This window comes from Crocodylus porosus, unplaced genomic scaffold, assembly GCF_001723895.1.
Source record: "Crocodylus porosus isolate Cpor-Errol unplaced genomic scaffold, CroPor_comp1, whole genome shotgun sequence".
In the NCBI taxonomy this organism is placed as follows: domain Eukaryota; kingdom Metazoa; phylum Chordata; order Crocodylia; family Crocodylidae; genus Crocodylus; species Crocodylus porosus.
This window is the reverse complement of record NW_017728951.1, coordinates 34,660,129-34,687,250: the sequence shown is the minus strand read 5'-3', so window position 1 is coordinate 34,687,250 and position 27,122 is coordinate 34,660,129. Positions and strand designations below refer to the sequence as shown.

Sequence of the window (27,122 nt, the reverse complement as noted above, 5' to 3'; positions counted from 1 at the left end):
AGGCATCGACACCACAGTTGCCTAATTTTTTAATGAGAATGGGGTGAGAGACAGCGTCGAAGGCCTTCCTAAAGTCCAGAAAGACTACGTCCACTGCAACACCTGCATCCAAGGATTTTGTGACCTTGTGATAGAAGGCAACCAAGTTGGTCTGACAGAACCTGCCTCTAAAGAACCTATGTTGATTGCCTCTAAGTGGGTAAGGCAAACACATAGTATAGGTTTTTAGGGGCTTTAGAATGGAAATGCTTGTTCTACCACAAAACTAAGCATTATTCTGCCTTCAGGGACTGCTACATTGCTCATGGACCAATTACTAAAATAATTCCTTACAACAAAAGTTCTCAAACAAATAGAGCCATAGCACAAGGCACAGTAAAAAAGGCGGTGTAGGGTATATTTAAAGGATACTTTGTTGCCAATCCTTTTGAAGTGCTGGAGCTAAGTACTTTCAGGCACAGATTCCTGATTCATCAGTAAAATCAAGAAATGGGCCTTGGTCCTACAAAGCATTTCTTCAGTGCATACCCCTTCCTCACAGATGACCCCATCAGCTGCAGTAATATTTCTTGAAGAGTGTCAGTTAACTTTAGGAGTAGAGCTGCCAAGGTCACGCCCACATTTTCATGTTTGCCAATAGTTCTCCTCTAACCTTTGTCTTTGGAATTATTTTCTCCTGCAGCATTGTGTCTAATTACCCATTGCATCCTGCTGAGTTAATATTATCTTTCCAAGGCCTGAAGATTCTTTGTCACTATTTCGTCAATATAAATCCAATGAGCTTTCCTTGTTGAAGTGTTTAAATCAGAGCAATAGCTTTGTGTACATGCCTGATTTTGCTTTCTCTTCTACTGAAGTCACTAGGCTTATGTAGGCATAAAATTCCTGAAAGAGAATGGAGAATCAGTTCAGTAGTCTGTTTAATACACTTCTGGTGGTACTTTGGGCCAGACTGGGCACATCTACATGTTGCCCTATGGCAATGTAGTGATGCATTATGTTGCCATATGACATGCTATGGCAACGTAGTGATCATGTGCGTCTACACATGATCACCAGCTATGTCGCTGTAGCAGTGTGCTCCCTGGGTATAGTGTGCTGCTATGGCAGCATAGTTGCGAAATCTGACCATGTGCCACATGCACACGCACGTGTAACCACCTGTACAGTTCCGTGCGTTAGTACTTCCAAAAGGAAGTATTAAGGCATGGCAATGTGTAGACACACCCGTTTTGTTCCACCTATTAGGCAAATAAATGAACTTTGCTACCTAAGTGTCATTGTATTCCACCCTGCTTGAGTCTTTGAAAAAAATTAATTGGAGAGGTGGGTGAGTTCTCTCCTTCCTCACTTCTTGTTTATGATGCAGCCTTGAGTGTCAGATAATGGTGTGTTACAAAAGTAGATGTATTAATTAATTTTTATAGACTTGGATAGAATGGCATAGAATCACACTTAACTACCTAAATCTGCTTAGGTTTCTAAAAAGTAGACTAGAACTGGCCCAAAATTTGCATCATCTTCAAACTGATTTTTTTTCAAACTTTTTTATTCTATGGAAAATGTTGATTTTTTTTAATTTTATTTTTATTGCCTGTTTTGCGATGAAAACAAAGATGAAACATCAGTATTACTTTCTGGGCAGAAATCTTCATTTGTTCCATTTAAAACTATAAATTTACAATCATGTCTCTTACATGTTGCTAATTAAAATCCTGGTTCTTTTCCTACTGACCTCCTGGTTAGCTTCCTCTTGTCATCTCCTTGGGACATGGTAGAGATGACTTTACTATTAAGCAGGGGGTTGGACTTGATGACCTCTTCTAGTGGTTTTCAGCCCTATTTTTCCATGATTCTGTGAAGGTGTTAAATGGATTTAGAGACCATAAGAAATGAATATGCATTGATTGGGTGAACAGTAAATTTTATCTCCCCTGTGCCTCTTCACAATGCCCCTGAAGTAATGGTCAGGATACAGTTTTGGTTAGAACCAAAATCTTTTCTCATTTATATGTATAAGCCTCCCTTTAACTTAAATGGCATGCCACAGCATGCAAGTTACTAGAAGAACCCTGTGAGGCAGAGCTGATGTGCAGCAGCTTCTCCAAAACAGAAGAAGTCATGCACAGGTGTCTTCCATGCTAGCACATTCCTCAAGCCATTTGGTGACCAGCTATTGGCACAAAGGCAGCAGTTACAAGAAGGTCACCTAGCACTTGGGTGGGAGAGGAGTGCAACTGGGCAGCTGTAATGAAAACTGAGCAGCCCTCTTCAGGATCTACTCTGCTCACCCCACATGGGAAGGGGGCTAGAAAAGGTGTCCTAAACATAGCCTGTCTAATACAGTATTCTGTATTTCTTCCTGACTGGATAACCGCATCCAGTGGGATCACCTTTATGGTGGTCAAAAATATCAGCAAAAATGCACCATTATTTTTGGGACCTGGAACATCAGGACACTCATGGACAACCATAATAGTGAACCCCCAGAGCACCATGCTGCAATCGGTGCCTGAGAACTAAGACAACACAGCATCAGTGTAGCTGCACTGAGCGAGACCTGGTGAGAGGGAGATGGGCAGCTCAAAGAACATGGAGGTGGCTATAACTTCTTCTGGAAAGGTAAACAGGAAGGAGAATGCTGACTTTACAAGGTTGTTTTTTGCCATTAAGAATGAACTCATAAACCAACTCAATCTATCCGAATTAATGAGTACCTCATGACTCTCCATTTTAAACTGGTAGAGAGCCAACATGTCACTGTCATCAGTGTGTGACTCTTGATGCTGCCAATGAAACCCAGGAGGAATTCTATGCCAACCTAGGCCAAGTCTTTTTCGACATTCTGGAGGGAGACAGACTCATTCTTCTTGGTGATTTCAGTGCCAGAGTCGGAAGGGACTCTAACCTAACCCCTGGAATGGAACCATCAGCAAAGGAGTAGAAAAGGTCAACTCCAGTGGCATCCTCCTCTTGACCAATTGCGTGGAACATGGATTCACCATCACCAACACCTTGTTTCATCAGATAAAAAGGCACAAGACATCATGGCAACACCCACGATCTAAGCATTGCATCTGCTTAAATATATCATCATCCATTCCATGGATCGCAAAGATGTCCACGTCACCCAAGCTATGCTAGGAGCTGATGGTTGCTGAACTGATCATGGACTAATCCATTTGATTATGTCACTCAAATTGGCTCCTAAATGATGGCTGCAGCAGAAGGAATGAAGATGGAAGATAAGTGTTGAAGGCCTTAAGGACCCAAGTGAGAGAGACCTCTTTCACTAGTACCTCAATGAGAAATTGATGAATTCCAATCAGCACCAATGGGAGAATGTCAGCAGTATGTTGGATGCCCTCAAAGCCACCATCATCAGCTCCTGTGAAGATATGCTTGGATTCTCTACCAGGAGACATCAAGACTGGTTTGATGAGTATGACCAGGAGATCCAAGAGTTGATCAATTGCAAGTGCAAGGCCTTTTGTGCTTGGCAAAATAAAACTAACTACAAGCAAAATAAATTGAATCTCCAACAAGCCAAGGCAGAGTTCCAAAGGCAAGCACTCGATATGAAGAACAAATAGTGGGAAGATAAGGCTAAGGAGGTTCAACAGCTAGGTGACATCCATGATTTGTGCAGCTTCTTCAGTGCCACGAAAGGCCATCCATGGTCCAAGCCTTCGGGAATCAACCCCATTGAGACCTAAGGATGGAGGATTTTTGATCAAGGAAAGGGGAGCCATCAATGTCCATTGGAAGGAGCATTTTGAAGACCTCCTCAACTGAGACTCTACTGTTGATGAGAGTGTTCTCAATTCCATTCTAAAAAGCCCAGTCAGAGATATCGGAATCCCTCCAACCTTTGATGAGATGAGGAAGATCATTAAGCAGATGCAGACCGACAAGGCATCTTGAGTGGATGGAATCCCCACTGAAATCTTAAAAGAGGGAGGAGAGGAGCTCACCTCACAGCTTCATGCCTTCATCTTAGGGATCTGGAATGATGGAACAATCCCAGATGATTATAGGGACACCATGATTGTGATAGTCTTCAAGAAAGGAAACAAGTCCAACTGGAAACTATGGATGGGGACTGCCTTGCTATCCACCACAGGAAAGTTCACTGCGAGAGCCCTTCTGAACCATCTCTTTCCATTTGATGAAGAGCTTCTCCTGGAATCAGCATGGATTTAGGGCATCAAGAGGCACAACTGACATGATCTTCACAATGTGCCAGCTACACAAGAAATGTCAGGAACAGCGTTAACCTCACAAAAGTTTTCAGCTCCATCAGCTGAGAACTGTTGTGGAGGATCCTTCTGAAGTATGGATGCCCACTGAAATTTGTCAGCATTCTCTGCCTACTCCATGATGATATGTGAGCTATGGTTATTGGTAATGCATGTCTCTCTCACAGATCTCTTTGAGGTTAAAATAAGATAAGAGCGTGTCATCACTCCAACACTCGTCTCAATATTCCTTGCTGTGATGTTACATCTGGCTACCAACAAGCTTCCAGCCAGAGTGTAACTAAATTACCAAATGGATGGTAAGCTGTTTAACCTCAGCCAACTCCGAGGCAAAACTAAGATCACCCCGACTACAATCATTGAACTCCAGTATGTTGATGATGCTTGCAGTGTGCACTCACTTGGAAGCAGACCTTCAGGTAATCAATGTGTTTACTGAGGCATACAAGAAAATGGGACTGACGCTTAATATTCTGAAGATTAAGGTCCTCTACCAACAAGCTCCTAATGAACAGTTCCCAGCTCTGGTACTCTAGATCCATACTGAGACTCTGGAGAGTGTTGAGTATTTCCCATACCTTAGAAGCCACATCTCGCAGAAGGCTGACATCAATGAAAAAATGCAACATTGCCTCAAATCTGCAAGGGCAGCCTTTGGTATTCAAAGATTGTGACATCAGATCTGAAAGCAAGCTCATGGTTTATTAAGCAGTTATGATCCACACCTTGATGTACAGAGATGAGTCATAGGCAAGGTACAGGAGACATCTAAAGTTGTTGGAGAAGTACCATCAATGCTGCCTATGGAATATCCTCCAAATCCAGTGGGAAGACAGATGTGCCAATGTTAGTGTTTTCCTGCAAGCAAACACCATGAGTACTGAGTCACCTGTCATCTGACATCAACTTTGTTGGGCTGGCCATATTATTTGGATGTCTGATTTTAGACTCCTGAAGCAAGTTTTATTTTCACTGCTCGGCCAAGGCATATGCTTAGAAGGATGGCAGAGAAAGCACTTCAGGGATGTCCTCAAGACCAATGTAAAAAAATGCAATATCGATGTCAACTCATGGGAGACTTGCTCAGGACTGTCCTGAATAGACAAAGAGTCTGCCACAGGTATCTAAATACTCTGAAACCTCACAATAACAACAGGAGATGGAAAATCAGGAGTGGCATAAACAGTGTTTTGCAGACCAAATAAAAAATCCAGTGCCACCCACTCCACATGGAAACACATGCCTAAGCTGCAGTATGGTCTGTTGATCCCAGATAGATCTCATCACCCACCTCATCAGACCTCATGCAACCATAATTCAAATCTCAGAAAAGCTGTAGGCCAGGTTGTAGTTTATAATCTAAGAGCAGGTGAGGTATCTATTATTTTCAAGCATATCAGCAACTATTAGAAATGTTTTATGCCTAATCAGATCAGTTAATCTAGCCAATAGTTTAATATTTGAATTCTTCCAGAGACAGGCTCAAATACAAAATATTTTTGTTATATTCTTAATAGTAATTGTATGTTTAAACACTTTCATTGTTAGGAATGTATATACAGGTGTGCTTCAGGGCTTTACTGAGTTTGTGCCATAAGCTCTGCAGCTAACACACAGCAGAACCCCTGCCTCCGTGTCTCTCGTTCCTCACTGCCCGTCACCTGGGTCCCCTGCTGCACTCGTATTGTGCCACAGCAGCAACTTGTGATTTTTTGAGTTTCCAAAGCAGGTAAGAATTTCATCATCACTCCCCTGAGTATCTCCTCCCTTCTGGCACTCAGCAGCACCTCTCCTTCCCTCCTTTCACCATTCTCCAGCAGGGTTTTCCCAGAGTGGTCAGGGGAACCCCAGGGCTGCTTCTGCCCCATTCCCTCTGGGGGCTGTAGGGGCTGTCTTGGAACAGACTGTACTGGAGCTCAGGGTGCTCATTTTGGTTGGTATAGTTCGGATGGGGCCTGTATGTGGGCTTATCTTTCCTGTGCCTGCTTCTGGTGTACAGGGGACACCTGGGAGGACCAGGCAAAGAGAAGATGCAAAAAGAGGGGGAACTCCCATCACTGCTGCTGTCCCCGGCAAAGTTTAGCAACTTGTGCAGCTGGTCTCTGTACCTGGAGCCCCTGGGTCAGCTGAGGACAGTAGTGGTGGCAGGCAGATCCAACCTTCCTGCACTCAGGTGTAATTGGCAGGGTGGAGGGGAGGTGCCACTGAGCTCCAGAGGGAAGGGGGTGCTGAGAGCAGGGGAGGGGGCATCAGGGAACTTTTACTTGCTTTGAGGAATCAAAGATATCCCTAGTTGCTGCTGTTGCAGCATAGGCTCCGGTGAAATCCCAGGGGTGAAACCAAAAATCAGCTGATTTTCAGTCTGAGTCCTGGGATCACACTGAGCATGTTCAAAACTCTGGTGCAGTCCCAGGGCTGAGAGCAAAAATCACTTGATTTTCAAGGCTCTGGTGAGGTGTAGTAGCTGGGATTGACATAGGCATCAAGCCCAGGCATCTCTTGGGAGTCAGATCAAAGGCTCCAGTGCTGAGTGGGAGCTAAGAGCAACAGCACAGCTCTGTATGAGAGCTTTGACCTGGTTCTTGCATGTTGTGAGGTCTGGGACAAGCTCCCATGCAGTGTTGATGTCACTCCTGGCCTCTGAACTGCACTGGAGCCTTGAACCTTCAAGGCTCTGGTGTGGTGGGGGATGGGAGCCCAACAAAATTGGTCTGTATTACCTCTTTGGAGCAGTCTGACCTTAACTCAATAGCTGGTAAGTAATGCAATCTGGAGATACTTCTTGCCAGAAAAGGCCTAATTTTACTACACTACAAGGGCACTTAGCATATGCTTCACTGTTTGAATACTCAGACACTAGCATTGTAAGGGCAGCTAACATATGCTAAGTGTAAAGTAACAATACCCTAACACAACTAATTACCTCTGCAGTCTTAAAACTGGTTAGTTTTCTGGTCTCGCTACTCTCACTTAAAGGCTGCTCCAGAACTTCACTACTCTAATAGTCAGAAATCAATTATTAATATTTTGCATCTGAATTTAGTTATGGCCTGTTTATCCTTATTTGTTCTAATGCCAACAATGTCCTTAAGCTTGATAGCTTTTCATCTTCCCTACTGTTTTCCTTCTGATGTATTTATAGAGCCCTTGCATCTGCTTAGCTTTTGCTTTGATATGTTAAACAAGACAACCTCTTTGAGGCATGTGTTTATACTGGACATTGTAGTGGGAAGGTAGAACTGATCAAACTAGGTTTTAAACCAGCTAACTTTGGGATAAGCAGCTGTTTATTTGTGGCAACCCACTGCAAGTTATTTTGCATATTTTTGACTGAAATGTGATTTTTGTTTCCCCCTTCATTTTCTGGTAGTTTTAAACTTTTGCTGCCCCAATTTGAGAGCAACATTTTCCCAGTTTTTGCCTCAAAAGTTTTGGTGTCCAGCTGCCAGGTTTTGTTTTTTGTTTTGTTTAATGAAAAAGCAAAGCTTTGGTAAAACAAACATGTTTTGCTTTCCCTGAAATTTTAAAGGGGAAAAACCCTTTCACAAAGATCTAGTTTTACCTAGCAGATGAGCTGGAGAGTAAGACATCTTTCAAATGATCTCTTAGATCTTTAATATCCTGAGAGGTCCCCTTGTACTCTTCAGAAAAGCAGGGCATTTGCACAGAACCTGATCAAAGTTTCCATATCGAGCAGTGTGTTAAATGTGCTGCTCTATTAGGAGGGGCATACTACACAAGGGATGTACACAATGTGCTCCAATCGGTAGAGTACTGAGCTGGTATTCAGGTGTTATGGGTTCTGTTCCTGGCTATGCTACTACCTTGCTGGGTGAATTCTAGCACAAGCTGTTGTGTCTCACTATGTCTATCTGTAAGGTGGGGATAATGATGCTGACATCATTTTTTCTAGCTTTTTGAGGTCTAGTGGTGAGAATGCCTACAGGATCTACACAGTGGTGGTGGTGTTGCACTTAGGTTAGTGCTGTGCTGTGATGTGAAGCTGCTGTGCAAATTCCCTCAAAAAAGAATTAAAATTGCAGAGACATATCAAAAGTTTGAGGCCTTCATTCAACAAACCACTTGAGGATGTAATTAGTCTCAATTAACTTCAGTCAGACTGCTCATGTGCAAAGTCAGATATCTGCCTTGGTACTTTGCTGGCTGGGGCCAAAATGCTCAGCACTTCGTGGGATTAGCCCAAATAAGGGATTTTGGCTTCTTTGCCCTGTTGACCTGACACATCTCCCAGGGAATTAATTCATGTGGGGCTTCTTTCTGTTAACTCTTCTGAGTTATTTTTCTTTAGGAAGAACTTTGGGACCTAATTTGTGTGTGTAGGGTTGTGTGGGGTAGAGGGGGGGTCCAACGTATGCATGCATTTTTTTGTATGTGTGCGCTACATAATATAACACTTGGGCCTATAACTTCCTTGAAGAAAACTTCAAAGTGCAGTCCTGCAGTAACATGATGTTTCTTTAGGGAAAAAACGATGTATCACCTGTGTCAGAGTATTATGGGGGGCCTAAATTTTACAGAATGTGGTAGTGGTAAAAGTCATATCTATATGTAAAAAGAATTGGACTTAAAACATTCAGCAGTTTAACTTAAAAACCTCATTTCTGAAATTTTTACATATTATTGAAAGTAGCATCTCAGTTTCCTCTAACAGAGTTATGAGGGGAAATCAGCCTTTTTGTTTCTCCATTTGCTTCCTTAGTGCCTTTGCTGACACTTTGAACTTGTTTACGCTGCCTCTGGGTGGTGCCTGAGACTGCATCAGTATATAGCAGCCCTGAGCCTGTGCCCAGGACCACTCTCAGGCTGCCTTAGATGTCCCTACTGGTGTGTTTTCAGGGTCACCAAATAGGGATACACTATCTCATTTTTGGGATCTGCTGCACGCTGGGTGCATCTACATGAGACACTAACTGCACAGTAGCTTAATAACACTGCGCAATAGCATGCTGGGCAAAAACCATGCTAATATGCTACCGTGCAGTAGTATCAGGCTACTCCACAGTTAACATCACTAAAAACATGTGCACTGGTGCTACTGTTCAGTCATGCAAGTTACACATTGGCTTAGTACTTGTTTATCCAAGTACTAAACTTATAGTGAATTAATGAACATGTAGAGGTGCCCGCTGAGTAGGCGTGATGGAGGCGGCAGGGGAGGAGGGGATGTTCCTTACCAGCAGTCCTGGCCACAGTGATGGACATGCCCCTGTTGTTCTGTCAGTGTTACCTTTCCTTTGTATTAGTCACTTTCTCCTGTTGTTTCTACAAAGCCTTCACACAGCAAAGGGGAAATAAGAAATATTTTTTAAAGAAAAGCAGAACATAAGCCAGGGGTGAGCAAAATATGGCCCACGAGCTGGATCTGGCCCTCAAGGCATTTCTATCCAGCCCACAGGGCCCCTAAAAATTAGAAAATTAGTATTTATCTCCTCCTGACTGCCTGTCAAAGATGACAGGAGCCGGGGGTAGTAGGACCCAAGGGGAGTTGGCAGCAGGGTACAACAGCCCAGCCCTGCCCCACCCCCAGCTATTTCCCTGCCTTCCTGCATCTACACTGCTCCAGGACCACATGGTGGCTCCCAGTTGCATCCCTGGAGTCCGGAAGCATGGGCCCACGCCAGTACCCAGGGCAGGGGGGTGGGCATAGGGAGGAAGTATGTGTGCATGGGTGACTGGGGCCTCCCGAGTGTCAGGGACCATGACCGGGGGGGGGGGCGGCTACCCCAGGAGCTAGCTGGTGACCAAGGAGGTCCCCCAGCCAGCTGGTGACTGGGAGGGGGTGGGGGGTTCCCCAGTGGCTGGTTGCCAAGTGCACTGGTGACATGGTGGCGGCAGAAGTGCGGGCACTTCTGCTGCCAATGTGCTGCTGGCGGAGCCAATTTCAGGGGGGCATTAGTGCTCTCCATGCCACCCTGCAAGCCAGAGTGCTTACTGTTGGGGGGCAGCAGTGCTACCAGGGGGCACGTGCCCCTCTCTGTCCCCCTGTTTGTGTGTCTGTGGGTGTGTTAGAAATATTATTAAAAATGCATAATGAATAGAGTGTTGTTAGAACTGCACAGTTTACATCTCATACCTGATAAGAGGAAACACTACCAAGGACTCTTTGTGCTAAAGTATCACCCCCTTTGCCAATCTGTCAGCCGTTCTTACACTAAATCACTCTCAACCCTCATACTCCTCCAGTCTCTTTCTGCTTTTTATCATGTAGATTACAGAAGTTGTAATTCAATTGACTATGTCCTTGGAAGAGGGAGAATTTCAACTTTTGGTGACCTAGGGGCTTTTCTGAGCGTGCGTAATTAGCTAATGCATATATGCCTATCCGCCCCGCATACTTAAGTAGTTAATTATAATGAACATGCGACGTATGAAGTGACGTATTTACATATATGTTTGTATGAACTGGAAATAAGTTGTAAGAGTTCCTGTTTCTGCGCACGTGCCCAGGAGGGAGAGTATATAGAGCCGGCTGAGAGGTTTCCTCGGGGGCAGAGTAATCTGAGATTCTCTGTCTCTGCTCTGACCCTATTTGCAAATATACCTTTTGTGTTGCTAATAGTGTGTGCCTGAGGAATTATTATTCGCGAGCCTCCAAAAGAAACGAACCGTGATTTTCGCATCAGGTGTGTGTAGGGAGAGACTGTGTGTGTGTGTGTGTTTGTGTGTGTGTGTGTTTGTAGGGTGTCCCACATACACACCCTGCCATAGACATGCACCCATACCCCCCTTGCACTGCCATACTCACACCCTCTCACACATCCCAGCCACACAGCCCCCCAGGCCCACAAATCTCACACCCAGCAACACCCCCCACACCTATCCACCCCCATAGACACGCCCACAGCCCCCCCAAACATATACCCTCCGACAATATACAAGAGTAAGACTTCATTTGCAGCTATTGTGCAATCACCTCTATGTACAGTACACAAACATGTAAATCAGGACAAAAATATTTTTTGAAATCAAATTAATGAATGTTTTAGATGTTCATTTTTTAGAATATAATTTGGTATTTTTCTGGTTCCGAGATGGCAAGACCCCTTGCTGAAAGGAGTACTTCTGGGGGCAAGGGGAGGGACTTCTAGTGCGAAAGGTCAGGAGTTAGAGCCAGGACGTCCAGTCACAAGATGGCAACCAGGGGTGGGGCACCTGTCAAGGGGTGGGGCTACCTGTGACCCTCCACAGCTTGCCAAAATTTGGTAAGGTTTGATCTAATTGTTGATAACTAAAATGCCCAGCATGGAACACTTTGAAATTGCTGCCACTGGGGCTCTGACCTGGCTAGAGCTGAGGGGTTCTGAAGCGCTGGGTGTCTGTACCTGGGGCTCATCCCTGCAGCAGGTTATTGTCTCCTCCAAGCAACTTTTGGCTTATTGCTATGAAGATGGAATCTAAGTTCCACTTTTGTGCAGAGCCCAACTCACCAGCAGAGGGTTGCTACTAGCTTTGTAGGTCAGTCTTTATGGGATTTTTATATGAATTATGGAATAGCTTTGTGTAGCCACAACTGTGATTACAGGTTTAATGATGCTTTAAACAAACAAAATGTAATGACTTTCATCAGTGTAAAACAGGAGCTTCCTGCGGGGAAACACCAATAAATGTGACTTCACGGCAGGGGTGCAGAGCTGGCTGTCAGCCAGCAGCAATCCGCACACCACATAGACCTTGTGTGTTAACTTAATTGTAGCACAGCACAAGCAGCAACTCGGCAGTTTGCTGTGAGCAATCACGGCATGCATGGCACAGAGTCAATGCATTTAAAGATTACCCATCTGATCCATGGCCCTTGGTCGAGAGGCGCTAGATTCTCACAGCTGTCTCTTCCACTGCCTTGGATAATGGAAATCTGACCTACGTGGACTCTGGTCTATGGATTCTGATTGGAGGAAGGTCTTTGCATGACAGTCGTTCTTCCTACAGACAGTGATTGATTTTTACAACAGTGAAAGACAGGACCACATCTTAACCCCATTTGTATAATGTCTGCGCATTTTGCACCTTCCCAACTAAAAGAAAGATCTCTTGAGATCTCTATTCCACATTTCTGTACCATTGATCCCCAGAGATTTCTCAAATAAGTTGATGCTTGTAGTACTCTCTGCAGCTTCTTCTGATTCTCAGCAAACCCCTGTCTCCTTTCCTTGCTATTTCGTAGCCCCAAGCTGACTTTTATATTTGGTAAGTAGAGAAAAAAAATCTCCAGGTGCCTAAAACAACTTACAATCAGTTGTATTTATGTGACTAACAAATACAGTTATCTGTTCTACAGGAACTTTGGAATTTTGCTGGAATCATATGGTAAGAGGTTGACTAAGAAATGAAAAAGAACAGGGAAGCCATCTTCTCATTCTCATACAAAGGCAGGAGTCACAGCCTCAACCCTTCCTTTGAAAACAGCTCCAGGATTATTGTGGGGGCTTATTAAATCTGACCCCTTATCTGGTCAGTTGTTTGTTTTCACCAGATGTGGAAAGTAAGCCACTAGGTTTCAGAACAGTTCCCATTGACTCTTCAGTGTTAAACCCTAGACCCACTTCCCTGGGAAATCTAGTGTACTTAATGCTCTGGTCAGATGGGAAATATAGTGGAGGCAGTCTTTTTAGTTCCTTCTGGGTTCCAGAACTTCAGTGGTTGATTGGGAAAAAATCCACCTAGCTTTTTCACAGCTGGAAGTTTGGATTTGGTTTGACCTCAATACAAAAGTTTGAGGAGTTTTTGTAATAATAGTAATAATAATAACTCTATTGTCTCCTATATGTGATACCAGTTTTCCACCCATGTAATTCCACTGAGTTCAAGGCACTACTTCTTCAGGGCATTCTTCTTCCTACATTTTTCTAAAAGAGATCCTGTACCTTAAACAAGAATCACTGGATGAAATTCTGTGCCTGTGGTATAGAGATGGCTAGTCTAGATAAATATAGTAGTCTCCTCTTGCCTCGTACATTTTGCCAGTGGAGTAAGTGAAACGAGAACTAGGCCCTTTGTATTTCTCTTGCACTCTGAATCTGAGGCTCTCATGGCACGTGACAAATGTTATTGAATTTAGAACCATGATCTGGTGTGATGTTAGTACCTGTCCCCATTTACAGACAGGGAAACTCAAATTCAGAGTGGTAACATGCCTTTTTCAAGGTCACATGACAAACCATTGAAAGAGCTGAAAATGCAGTCTGTATTGCTTGACTGTACTCATCCTTTTATAGGACTAGCCCAGAGCCCTGAGTGTAAGATACTTGTTCATATGAAATATGTATACATTATCTGGATTCACTGCTACATGTTGAAACCACAATCCTAATGCACATTGGAGTGCAAAATCCTAGTGCATATTGAAAGGTAAGCTTTCCTGGAAGTGTGCATTCCCTTCTCAAGTACCAGACACCTCATGTAACCTTCAGACAGCTCTGTTTCAGAGGCACTATATATTATAAGAATAAGTTTAGCATTTAGGATCCAAGACCTGTTGACTGTCAATGAGATTTAGGTTCCTAAGCACCCACATCATTGTTAGATAATAGACCTAAATCACTAAGGTGCCCTGGCAAATCTTACCAGTTGTCTTTCAGCTCTCAGTCTGTTAAATGGCAGCAATAAGCCTTCCTTGCTCTTCTTAGACTGAATATTCTCCAGGGCAGGGACTGTCTTTTGTATTTACTGCTCCTTAGCAAAATGTAACCCTTGTGACTTCAGTTGGTGCAGCTGAAATAGAAAAAAATAGTTGTCTTATACCATAGCTGCACTATTATCTAACACTTTTCAAATGTATGAAGCCCCACACAGTGGTGTGTGCATGTGTGTGTTTTGTTTAAAAGTTTCTGTGTCTGATTTATTTTCTCCTTAAAACAAGATTCCAGAGCCAATGCCCTGTGCTAAGTTTATGGCTGTATTTAATTCCCTCTCAGATCCTTTGATCCTTTGACTGGTGTGTCTGCAGCTACTTTTCAGGAGTTCTGTTTACAGCCCATTTCATCACTGTACACCCCAGGGACCTGCCAAGCCCATCCTAGCAGACTTTTAAAATCCTTTCTGTACTTCCAAAAGCCAGGGTAACCAATGACTGTTAAACTCTGCTCCTGCCCTCCTGCCAACCCAGGACATTTGTGTTTTTTTACTAAGAGCCAGACTTTTTTAATGACGCAAGTTTTCACTATTATGTGTCTACATAATGTAAATGCGACTCTTCTGCCAGACCCTGTCCTACTTCCAGACCCCAGTTAAAAGAGGTGGGTTCAAATTTAAGTGTAAACATAAACTATAGTAAAAAAAATGTTTGGTTGCCAGTAAAGTTTGCAGGAAAAAAAATCTTCTTTGGTTAGCAACCCTGCATTACTGCACTGAAGATTTTACACTGTGGTGTCCCCTGCCCCCTGCCAGAAGCCACCTACTCACCCCATGCCATGATGTCCCTAGCTGCACCCTCTACTATATTGCACCCCCCCCAGGCTTACCCCTGCAGTTCCTGCTCCCCCTATTCTGGCATGGACTCCCAAAGAACCCTGTGACCCAGCAGTATTACAGGCAGCTTGGGACACAGGAGCAGCAGCAGTACATGGCTAGGAGAACATTCCCTGCAGGGTGCTGTATTCCCACTTGGACACCGGGTAGTGCTGCTGTGCCTTGTCTGTCAGAGCTTCAATCAGGCTGTTGTCTATTTTGATTTTTTTACTGGATGCATCTACATGAAACACTCACTGCACAGTTGTTACTGTGCAGTCATTTAGTACTTGCTAACACAAGTACCGGCTATACTGTGCACTAGTGTCTCCGAGTAGCTTCTTGGTGATGCTGACTGCGCAGTAGCTCATTGCTACTGTGCAGCCAACGTCTCATGTAGATGCGACCACTGATAACTACAGTTTTTTACTGACTTCTTTGGCAGGTGTTTTAACCTGATTTTTTCCTGACAGTCAGGAAATATACTGACAGTTGGCAGCTCTGCCCGCAGCTCAAGTCTGCAAATGCAGTGCTTGTTACTGAACCTGCAATGTTTTCTTTAGGGGTTTGTGTCATGTATGGAAAAGTACAGAAGAAGTGGGCAGGAGCTGTATGCATCTTTATACAAGGATCACGTGCAGGTAAGAGTTGAAGACTTCATGACATCCTTTTATCATGAAGATAACATTGTTTTAATTTCCCAGATTGCTCTGACAATTTAGCATTGTCTCACACTTGAATTAAGTGATCCGTGTTCTATCTACAGATTTTGAGATATGTTGTAAAAATCCTCAGTTAGAATCAGGTGGAAACAGTAATTTGTTCCTATTGTATATTTAATCCATGAACTGTGGAACAATGTTATCAGTCAGTTGGATTGCGTATCTCTAGTTCTGTCCTCAAGGAATCCTGATTTCCATTTCAATGAAGTTGCTTCAGATATACGCAATGCTTGCTAGCACCATGACCGAAAGGGACCTGGGGATCTTGAGAGACCACAAGATGAATATGAGCCACAGATGTGATGCTGTGGCTGGCAAAGCTAACCAAACTCCGGCATGCATCTGCCAATGCATCTCAAGCAAAACCAGGGAAGTCATCCTCCTGCTTTACTCGGCCCTGGTGAGACCGCAGCTGGAGTACTGCATCCAGTGTTGGGCCCCCCACTTCAGGAAGGATGTGGAGAAGCTTGAGAGAGTCCACAGGAGAGCCACTTGTATGATCCAGGGCCTGGAGGGAAGGCTGTATGAGGAGAGGCTGAAGGACTTGGGATGCTTCAGTGTGGAGAAGAGAAGGCTCAGGGGGGACTTGGTGGTAGCCTAGAATTACATAAGAGTACATCAGGACTTGGGAGAACGCCTGTTCACCTGAGTTCCCCAAGGGATAACAAGGTCTAACAGCCATAAACTCCAGGAAGGCCGATTTAGACTAGACATAAGAAAAAAGTTCTTTACAGTGCATGTGTCCTGGGTCTGGAACAAACTCTCCCCAGAGGTGGTGCAAGCACCTACTCTGGACTCCTTCAAAAAACAGGTGGATTTATTTCTTGCTGGGATTACTTGATCCTAGCTGACTTCCCCCCATGGGGGCTGGACCCAATGATATCATGAGGTCCCTTCCAGCCCCTAATGTCTATGGAATCTATGAAATATTCCAGTGCAAATGAGAGTGAGAATTTGGCTGTTTTCTTCATCAGTCAATATTAGTTTTCATGACACTCAGATTTACAATCAGAAAAATCCTACGTGCAAATTTCTGTTTGCTGATGAACTCAGCAAAGGGCAACAAGAGTCTTTCTTTTTCCCTTGGAATTCTAACCTCATTGCCCTTGAGAAAGGTAGAGTTTCATTTTCTATTGTACTTAAATCCATAGCCACAATGGAGAGATTACCAGATACTCCTGATGAGTCATTCAGAGTGTAATTATTTGCTTTAATTTGTGATAAACACTAACCAGGACAGAGTCAGGTTTATAAAAGCTGACATTTATCATGGAACTATTAATTCAGGTCCTGGTCTGGACCATAGTCCTCCAAGCAAGGCACTCACCTTCAAGGGGATTGAGAGAATTTGTGGCATGTCAGTTTCTCCAGTTTGATCCATATTATGCAGGTTTTTTTCTTGTGAACCTATTTTGCATTTTAGTTCCCTCTAGTGTGTTGCAGAAGAGCATCTCAAAGATATGCAGATGAATATTGATATTAAATGAATTGTAAATATTTCCATGCGGGTATCTTCCCAACATCCCAGTATTTAGATTTTATCATTTAAAGTTTTGCAAGCAGTCTGAGGTTTTAAAACACCTGTGAGTGTTAGAACTCAGTTGGGATTTTCAAAGAAGAGCCTAAGGGAGTTAGGTACTTCAATTTCACTGGAAAACAATGGGTGTTGGGATCCATAAAATCCCACTCCATGCTTAGTCTCCTTGATGGTACCTCAAGCAGCACAGCACCCTCTTGTGCTCAGTAAGGAGCACCATTTGCTGGGTTGATGGCTCTCCCTTTTGTGGGAGCTCTCCTGGCTGTAACCCAGCAGGGTGATTTAGATTTGTCAGGATTACTGAGATCTTGGACTAACTGTGTGTGGGGGGGTACAGTAGTGGAGTGTTTGGCAGTGACATGAGTGGTTCTGTCCCACAGATGCTACAGTGCAGTTATAGCAAAGCAGCAAAGGACTGGGCAGCACTTGAGGAACAGCTTTTCTCCAGAGGAGGCTTGTGGGGGTCCGTATTAGGGTTGTCCACCCCACACTGTGAACTTGATTGCTATGAAGGGCCTGCACGGATGAGGAAGAGGATTCGGCAGCAGGGTGCCCATAGGACGATGATGCGAATGATGAGTGAGGTAACAAACATTTGCATGAGGTACAAATTCTGTATCCTTCATTCTTACTTCCAGCAACAGCACCTGCCCACATTGCAGAGTTCTGTGGCTTTCTAATCATCTCTCCACTTGTTCTCAGCTCCTGATCCCAATGACCCACTGGACCATGGTCCTTGAGGTTAGAAGACTACTGAGAGAAATAGGGGAAATAAATGGAATAAGAGACTGTTACTTGTTTAGTAGTCATGGGATAGTTTTCTGCCCATGCTGTACTCACATTCCTTTTCAACGAGACCTTGCAGTATTATCTTATATATGTATTAGACTAATCTGCCAAAGAGCAGTTCAATCAGGAGTCCAGCTATCTTATTTTAGGACTCTATACTGATTCCTGTCACTGTGGTTTGAGAGGCAACTCTTCTCAGTAGGAAACAGAAGGACATAGCATAAGTATCATAGAGGATTGGCCATGCTCGTCACTGCTTGACTTATAATGAATCTCAAATTCAGCAGTCCTTCACTGCACTAGATCATGTGCTTTTTCTCCTGGAATTGACCTCATCTAAGGTAAAGTTATGAGATACTCTTTTAGGAAGAGCAGGGTTCTTTTCCCTTTGAATATATATTACACACATAGACACAGAAGTCTGTGGGGGAGGGGCATGCAGGGGCAGATCAAGGGTCTTATGGTGAGGAGGGGCCCCCATGGTGTGGAGCGGGGGGAGGGCAGGGCAGGCACTGCCTAGCTGGGATGGGATGTGTGATGGAGCCACAGGTGGTTCATCTGGTGGTGGGGTGGGGAGGTTGTGTGCACCCTGGGTGAAGTGTGGGCCTCTGGAATTGTACATGGGGTGAGAGCAGGCTGCATGCTATGGGCTCAGGGCTGGGGTTCAGCCTCTTCCTGATGGGGGGACTGGGGCAGGGCTGTGCTTAGGGGAGGCAGGATGGGGCAGATGGTGGTGCAGTGGGAGTGGGGGCTACTGGGGGGTTCCAGTGAACATTGGGGTGGCTGTAGCCCCCTCTCAGTGCCGCTGCTGCTGCCCACCCCAAGTGTAGCCCCAGCCCAGCCCTGCCCCACCACCAAGGAGAGGCTGGTGCAGCCCCATGCCCCAGCCCACAACAGGCAGTCTGCCCTCACCTTGTGCACAAATCCATAGGACACATGCCCCCCATGCCTCCCCCAGGCATATATATATATACACACTAGCCAATTGCCTATCGACAATGACGGGGGCAGGAGCAGGCAGGGATGGAGCCCCATGCCCCTCCCCATCCAGGCCTGCTCCCCAGTGACAGGGGGAAGGGAGGAGTGGGCCCGGGCCCGGTGCAGGGGAGGACCGGGTCCAAGAGTGGGTAGGAGCTGGGCCAGCGCAGTGGGGGCAGGGAGCAGTGGACCTGGGCCAAAACCAGTAGTGGTAGGGGGATGGGTGGAGCGAGGGAGGGGCAACGTGGGGGAGGAGGGGGATGGGCCCAGGCTCAATGCGGGGCGGGAGGCCCATTCCTCCCCTCCCCCCACTGCTGCCACATTGGATCACATTGGGCAGGGCCTGCTGCGCCCTCCCCTGCTGTAGCTGCAGTGGGGGAAGGGGAGGTGGGAGGGAAATCAATGTTTGTCAAACAAATAAAATCAAAAGAAAATTAAAAATGCCTCTGGCCACTGCCACGGGGGGAGCAGTCAGCCTGAGCCCAAGTTGACCTGGCAGTGGGGGGACAGGAGGAGTGGGCTTGGGCCCGACACGGGAGGGAGGGCAGAGGAGTGGGACCAGGCCCAAGGATGGGAGTAGGCCTGCTCCTCCCCTCCCCCTGCTGCTGCCATGTCAGGACAGGTCTGCTGCTCCCCCCCACCCCCAACCTCCATGGCGGGCTGGCTTCTCCCCCACTTTGGGCTCAGTCCTTCTCCCTCCCTTGGGCCCGGTCCCACTCCTCCTCCCCCACATTGGCTCAGAGCCCACTCTTCCTATCCCTCCGCCATTGCCAGGTCAGCCCTGGCCCACTGCCCACTGCCCACCCTGCCATGGCAGCCCAGCTTCTCCCCACCCTTGGTCCTGGTCCTTCTCTGCATCAGGCCTGGGCCCACTCCTCCCTGTCCCCCACTGTCACCACCATGGCGCGCCCGCTATTCCCCCCACCACCACTGCATCAGGCCCTGCAGGCAGTGACGATAGGAGGAGGGGCAGGTCAAGGCCAGAGCAAGTGGCCATGACACCCCCTGTGGCATCCCAACCCTGCTCTCCCTTGTGCCACCGTCACCTGCAAGGAGTAAGGCGCGGGGGGGGGCGAGGCCAGCTCCAGTGGCCTGCCCCCCATACCGCATCATCACAACCTGCAAGGAGCAGGGTAAGGGAGAGCCCCTGTTCCATCTGCTCCATTGCTCCTGCCTCCAGGAAGTAGGGCAGGGGGGAGCCAGGCCAGCAGTTCTGGCCTGGGCCTCCCCCCCACTCTATCCCCTGTGTCCCTGCCATCATGGCGGTGCTCCACTGGTGCCAGCTCATGTTGGAATGCTTGTTTGCACTCTGATTGGATGTTTGTTAGCCAATCAATGTGAATAAAGCATTTTGGACAGAGAGACAGTGTATATATATATATCTGTTCTTTTGCTCCTTTGGGATCCCTTCCAATGAATTATTTGTGTGTCTGGGCTTGAGGGTATATCTTTACCCTATCCAGGTAATTACAGAAGAGACTGAAAGCTCAAGAGCAGCTGTGGAAGGCACTCCTGGAGGGCTTCACTACCACATTTTTAGGTTTGGCATGTGTGAGTGAGAGTTGATGGGTATCGTGTATTTGATAGCGATGCTTAATGGGAGGGCTGACAGTGCAGCATAGACATATCTTGAGACAACTGCCGCTGCAGCAGGGCAGTGGTTGATGTTTTGCCTTGGCATGCCATTTTAATCATGTCATTTCTCTTTTCAGGTTCACAGAAATGAATCTACTTCAGGTCACGAAGGAAATCAAGGTAACAGTTTAGAGTTAAAATGCTTCATAGGAGAAAATGGGTACACAGGGCTGACGAAACAGCTGAGTAAGTAAATGTGACTTCAGGTGATAATTGGCCCAGGAAGCAGATGTTGACAGCGTTCTAGACTAGAGATCACCTTATGTTTTTAGGGTCAAATTGGGGATATCTCTGTACCATATACTAAGTCTCTAATTTCATTATTTTCTTGCTGCCATTGGGAAAAACGTAGAGGCCAAAAAATCAAACCATTACATTGAACATTTAGATGCCTTGGTGAGAAGACTGGAGAGCATGTTATTGTTGCATGTACCCAACAAGAGAACATAGAATCATCTGCCAAAAATTTCCCCTCTTGTGTTGCACTCAACCTGTTTCTCAGACTTCTGACTCTCTGGACATGCTTTGAAATTATTGTTAAAAAAAAAAAACAGGGGAGCATGGGGCAGAGACTAAGGATAGTGTGATATGTATGATAGCTTTCAATAAACTGGTGAAAAAATGGAAGAGCAGGGAAAGAATGAAGGAAAAAAAATTTAAGAGTTATGTATGTCTTCATGATTCAAACCAGAGCCATTTTATTAATTTCTTTCCCAAAATCTTTCATTGCCAAAAAGCAAATTTACCTAGTACAACGAGACTCTTTTGTATCAAAAGAATCCCTCAAAAAAGGGACAAAATGAACTGGTTTTTACAGAAATATTTTTGTAAAGAACTTCTGATTTCTAAGTCAGTTCTAAGGCTGTGAATTCAGCCACCTATTCAGCTACACTGTGGCAAAACTATAGTTTAAATCAGGGAGAACTACATTTATAAATAGGGACCTGCCAATATCGCAATGTCAAATTGTGAAATCCTGCGATGTCTGCAAAATCTGCAAAAAAACCAAACCAAAACAAAAAACCAACAAAAAAGACAACTTTTTGAAAATGTTGGCTCCCCAGAGGGTCCAACAGTTCTCACAGACTGCCGGGAGGCAAAGCGGGGAGGGAGGATTGCTGGCGCCAAGGACAGCCCAAGATGGCTGCCACTCCTGCCCCTCACCGCTGATTGGCTGAGGGCTGCCTCTCATGTGGCCCTGCCCCTCACTGCCAATAGGTGGAGGGGGCAGGGCCACATATCCAACAGCCCTTGCAGCCAATCAGCGGGGTGGTGGCAGGGGGCATATGATGAACAGCTCTTTCAGCCAATCAACAGCCAACCAGAGGTGTGGGGAGGCCCCGCTGCAATCAGCTTATAAATATGGCATCTCCCCATGAAATTGGCCAGTCTCTTCTTTGAGTTAGGTAGATCCTTATTTATAAATCACTTTTATTATTGTAGGGTCTTGGGTCCACCTGAGAATGGGGCCTTACTATGTTGGAGATGGTAATAACTAGTTTCTGCAACAAGCTAAATGATTAAAAATGGTACTAAATAGTTTCTGCATCTAAAAACAAAAAAACCTAGAGTATGAATTAGTCTGTGCATCAAAGAGTTTAGAGATGAAACAGGGAAGTTGGACAGAATTGGCAAAAGAAATGTGACAAAAGCCGATGACATCTACACTGCAGGAATATCAGCATACCACTACGTGACCTCCTAAAGTCTCAAAGTAGCATATAGTGGTCTTAGTGCTGGGATAAATAATCAGGGTATTGACCCTTCTTTGGCTGTTTTAAAATCTTATCCAGACACTGGGATGTCCCCAGACACTACAGTTTCCAGTTCTTCCTCATCTCATCTGCGCATATGAACAGCTTTTACTTATTTATTATACTTGTTCAGCACAAACTCATACAGACCTGTAAAATAATCAAGTTTGTTCAGTGTTTTTCAGTCCTTGACAAATATTGGAGCTCAGTTTGTGACTAAAGTTTGAATACTAGGGTCAGGTTTTAGTTTATCAGAATGGGTTCACCATGTCCTAGCAATTAGCAGATTTTACATTGTTCTTCCTGAGTTTTAACCAATTCCAGTTTTTTGCTAGTAATTTATACCATTCCCCAAGGTGGTACAAATTGGGTAAAAGTCTCAATTGCTGCTACTGTTCATATCATCTGGCTGCTGCTAACACTGTGCTCTCTTTTATATTGATGTAGAGGAGCTGATAGTAAATGAAGCAGAAAGGGAGATGGATGAGAGGGAAACGGATTGTAACCAGCTAACATTCTTCCCTGCCTTACATGAAAGTTTCCACTCCGAAGACTTCTTGGAACTGTGTATAGAAAGACAAATTATCCTACAGGAATTTGTGGAGAGTGAAAAGGTAGCATACAGTGAACGTTTTTTTTTTGTGGAGGTGACATTTCAGGATGAAGAGGGGCAAAGAAATTTGCTCTTTTAATCTGCAAAGGACTTGGTGGAGTATATAGCAAGCACCATTGTTAATACTGATCTGTCCCTTGCATTTTGGCAGCATCCACAATTTTCTAGATGTAGTCCAAATGCAGAGTGTGTGTGGTTCCACAGCGTTTGAGGCAGCACTAAGGACTTGCAGTGTACATCTCAGGAGTCAAGGAAGGTTCCAAAAGCTGCAAGATAGGATGGTCAGGACTAGGTCCAGACATGGCTCATTCAAGGCTCCTGCCCTCTTCTTCCACTGCCAGAAACCTTTCCTGACCTCCTGAGCAGCATCCTCAGTACGTCACTCACCACCTCCATAAGAACACACCAGTTTTTGTAGAAGTGACAATCCCTATAAATGCTCTCCTCTACTCCTGCTGCAATAGGAGACTTTTTTATTCTCCCCAGCTCTCATCTGCCCTTTCTCTCCTTCCCTTGATCACTGGACCAGACTCCCATCCTCTGAGTGCCAAGTGTTACCTGCTTTCTTCACATGGCTTTACTTTCAATCTCGATCTTCTCCTATAGTGTTTTCCTACAGTAAAACCCAGAAGACAAGAGAATCAGGGCCTATAGACTGGAAACATGAAGTTGTGGCAGAGGAGAATTAAGGCAACCTGACTCTTTTGCCAGCGGCCAGAGGGACCTTCATGCTATATCATTCTCACAAAAGCCATTTCCAAACCCTAAGAAGTGTGATAGTCCAAGATCAGAGTGTTTGGCCTTCCAGCATGGGGAACCCCAAGGGTTAGCATTCCACTGAATTCTAATAGTGAGAACATCATTTTATGGTCTCTGTCCTCACAATGCTTCAAATGCTGTTCAGAAACATATGAGAGAGTGAGCTCTATCTTTTATTTGTTATGTCTTATTAGTGCTGCCAGATTTGCTTGGTGCTTTTCCAATGTCCAGGGGTTGCATTCTTTATCTTGAACATGATGGCTTCCTTGTCCCGTTAGAGCTGTTGATACTGTGTACAACAAGGCATCATAATTAAACTTCCACCTCCTTTCCTTCAAACCCCAGCAGAAAGAGAAGGGCATGAAAATGTGACATGCATTTCCCATACATAAGCTCTGGTCTCATTTTGAGTCTTCAGGCTCTCTCTGTCTTCCATGTAACTCCACAGGAAGCTGTCAGAAATACCAGACACATCTTTCCAGCAGCAGCCATTGTGCTGCTGAACTGACAAAAGTATTAAAAAAGCAGTAGGGGGTGACATTAGCTGTCCTCTGCTCACTTAGTGCACCACAGTCCTGCCTTGTAAATGACTGCCTCATGAGCTGTTTGCACTCTAAGCACACAACTGGAACCCGCTTACCTAATGCCTTGAACAGAGATGTCATTGCGATGCCTTGGCAGCTAGTAGATTGATTTCCATAGCACAAGACTGCCAGGGCTCTGGAAAGTACTTGATGTTTTATAATGTTGCATAGGGTTTTACAGTAATACAATCAAAGAAAAACCTTTGTAACTATCCAGTTACATGTACTGGCTTTACCGAGAGATAAGTTGACAAACTCTCTGCTGATGTAGTACCAATGAAGTGAATGATATTACTCCCAAAGGACAGTTAGCTCGGTCATTCAGATGTTGCTTTGTTGGTGCAGATCAGAAGGAAAACCAATACAGTCAGTGTGGTTAGAGAACTGTCGAACCAGGGTAGCTGAAAGCAGAATCTTCTCCCTTAAATCTGATTTGTTGTTTTATCCTGTTGTCAAATTGCATAAAACACACAGATTGCTGAGGCTATTCTGCATTATGTGAATTAATTGTACATGTTAAAATAAATTACATGAACAGCTTACATGGCTTTCTCATTCAGAATGCCTAGAGGAAGGGAACCTGATAGGAAAAACCCAATGGATGAGGATTGGACATGGAATAGAAGCAGATGGGGGTGGTGTGTCAACAATTGTGCAGGAAGGAAGGATGCTCACAGGAGAATGAGGGAGGAGAATTGGCTGTAAACTGTCTAAGATAGGGCCTTTGTACAGCACCTGGCACAAGAGGGTCTGAACCTAACTGGCTTCTAAATACTACCGTAATAGGTAGGTTAAATGTAACATGGGAACTACATTAAAAGAGCATTATTAAGGTTGTAAAGTCAGGTATCCCAAAGCTAGGAAATTACAATGTTCAGGTCACCTGTTCAGCCTTAATTCACCCCCTTTATCCATATGCATTATGATCAAGTGTTTATTCATAGATTTATAGATTGTAAGGCTGGAAGGGACCTTGAAAGATCATCAGGTCCAGCCCCCTGCACCAAGCAGGAAAGACAACTGGGATCAAGTGACCCCAACAAGGTGACTGTCCAGTCTCCTCTTGAAGATGTCCAGGGTATGTGATTGCACCACCTCTGGAGGGAGCTTATTCCACAGTCTGGACACCCTTATTGTAAAGCAGTTTCTTCTAACGCTGAGTCTGAAATGGTCTTCCAGGAGTTTGTGGCCATTACTTCTGGTTTTCCACCTGGGTACCCTGGTGAAAAGCTGTTCACCGAGCCCTTGATGTACTCCCCTAATGTAGCAGTAAGCTGCTAGCAAGTCCTCTCTGAGCCTTCTCTTTTTTAGGCTGAAAAGTCCCAGATCCCTCAGCCTTTCTTAGTATGGCTTGCCTTGCAGGTCTCTGATTATACAGATGGCTCTTTGCTGGACTCTCTCAAGCTTGTCCATGTCCTTGTTGAAGTGTGGCGCCCGGAACTGGATGCAGTACTCCAGCTGCGGTCTCACCAATGCTAAGTATAGCGGAAGAATCACTTCCTTGGTTTTGCTGGAGAAGTATCAATCGATGCATGCCAGTGTATTATTTGCCCTGCTGGCTACAGCATTGCACTGCTGGCTCATATTCATACTGTGGTCCTTACTTAAATTATAATGTGCTGTTTCTTCCATAGGGCCCTGGCATCATTCAGTACACAGAATAACTGGTGCTCACTGAATAGATCGTTAACTCAGTATGTTGCTTTCCTCTCATTGTTTATTCTGTGTTGCCAGGCCTTATTAACTGTACAGTATTCAAGCCTTGCACTTAAAAAAGAACAATTAATTTCCTCATGGGCTTTCCAAAGGTGTATGTCACTAGTATTTGAGTGCCTCAGACATTACTTTGTCTTCCCCTGAGGTGTGTCATTATTGTATCCCTGCCAGATGGGAAACTGAAGCCTAGAGAAGTTAAAGTTATTAGTATTCGCTAATTTGGGGCACCCAAATTTGGGAAAGTTAGGATCTCACTTTTTGTAGTGCTTACCACTACACATGCTGTTTTTTTCTTTCTCACTTTGCTTCCATCCTCTGGTTTAAAGTTGCTTCATGTTGAGCTGCACCCAGTGCCAGATGTTCCCCTCAGATCAGATGAGGATGCTCCTCCCAGCTTTCTACCTTGATGTCAAATGACTTCATATAATTTTTGCACACATCATGGTACTGCCATAGAGGGTGACCCCATTTTGTAACGCCATCTTGAATATCACTATATAAAATATTCTTTGGGATACAGACTCTTCCCATTCTCCTGACATGTCTGATGTATCACAACCTCCTCTTTTTGATAGTGTTTTCTAAGTATGTCTGTCCTGTACACTCTAGTACCTCTATGTTTAATATTTTGTCGTGTCACTTTATATTCAGGATGTTATGCAGAGGTCTCATGTGGCAGCTGTTCAGTCTCTTGATGTCCCTAGTGTATATAGTCCATGTTTCTGAACCCTAAAGGGACTCAGCCCAAAGGGGAGGGGAGTTCAGGATGAGTGGTTGCTCCTCAAGGGAGTGGTCCTCGATGCACAAGCAAAGTCTATCCCATTTTGGAGGAAAAGCAGCAAAAGGGCACAGCAGCCCCCATGGCTCTGCAGGGAACTAGTGGATCTCCTGTGTCTAAAAAGAAAGGCCTACAAAGGATGGGGGACGGGAATCCACCTCCAGGGAGGAATATTCTGCACTGATCCGGACCTGCAGAGACCAAAACAGGAAAGCCAAGGCTGCAACTGAGTTCCAACTGGCTACAAGTATCAAGGACAATAAAAAGTTCTTTAGAAATGTGGGGAGCCAGAGGAAAAGCAAGGGCAACATTTGTCCCATCTGGTTTAGCAGTGGTCCACTGACAACCAACGCCCATGAAAAAGCCAACTTGCTAAATAGGTACTTTCACTAGTCCCAAGGGACTCCCTTGCCCATTACAGAATGGGAAGGCCTGGGTGAGGGAGATTCCTTACCCTCCATCAATGCTGACCATGTGAAGGAACACCTTGAGAGGCTGGACACCTTCAAGTCAGCCGGCCCTGACAGCTTACAC

General features: G+C 45.0%; 1 protein-coding gene across 1 annotated transcript in view; it reads left to right on the top strand.

Moving 5' to 3' along the window:
* Nucleotides 1-27,122, top strand: part of WDFY4 (WDFY family member 4) — a 285,936-nt gene that overhangs the window by 155,873 nt on the left and 102,941 nt on the right. Inside the window, exons 40-43 of the mRNA XM_019556081.1 lie at nucleotides 15,287-15,364; nucleotides 17,363-17,566; nucleotides 20,462-20,504; nucleotides 22,586-22,752. Coding sequence (XP_019411626.1) covers nucleotides 15,287-15,364; nucleotides 17,363-17,566; nucleotides 20,462-20,504; nucleotides 22,586-22,752 — 492 coding nt within the window. The remainder of the gene's footprint in view (nucleotides 1-15,286; nucleotides 15,365-17,362; nucleotides 17,567-20,461; nucleotides 20,505-22,585; nucleotides 22,753-27,122) is intronic.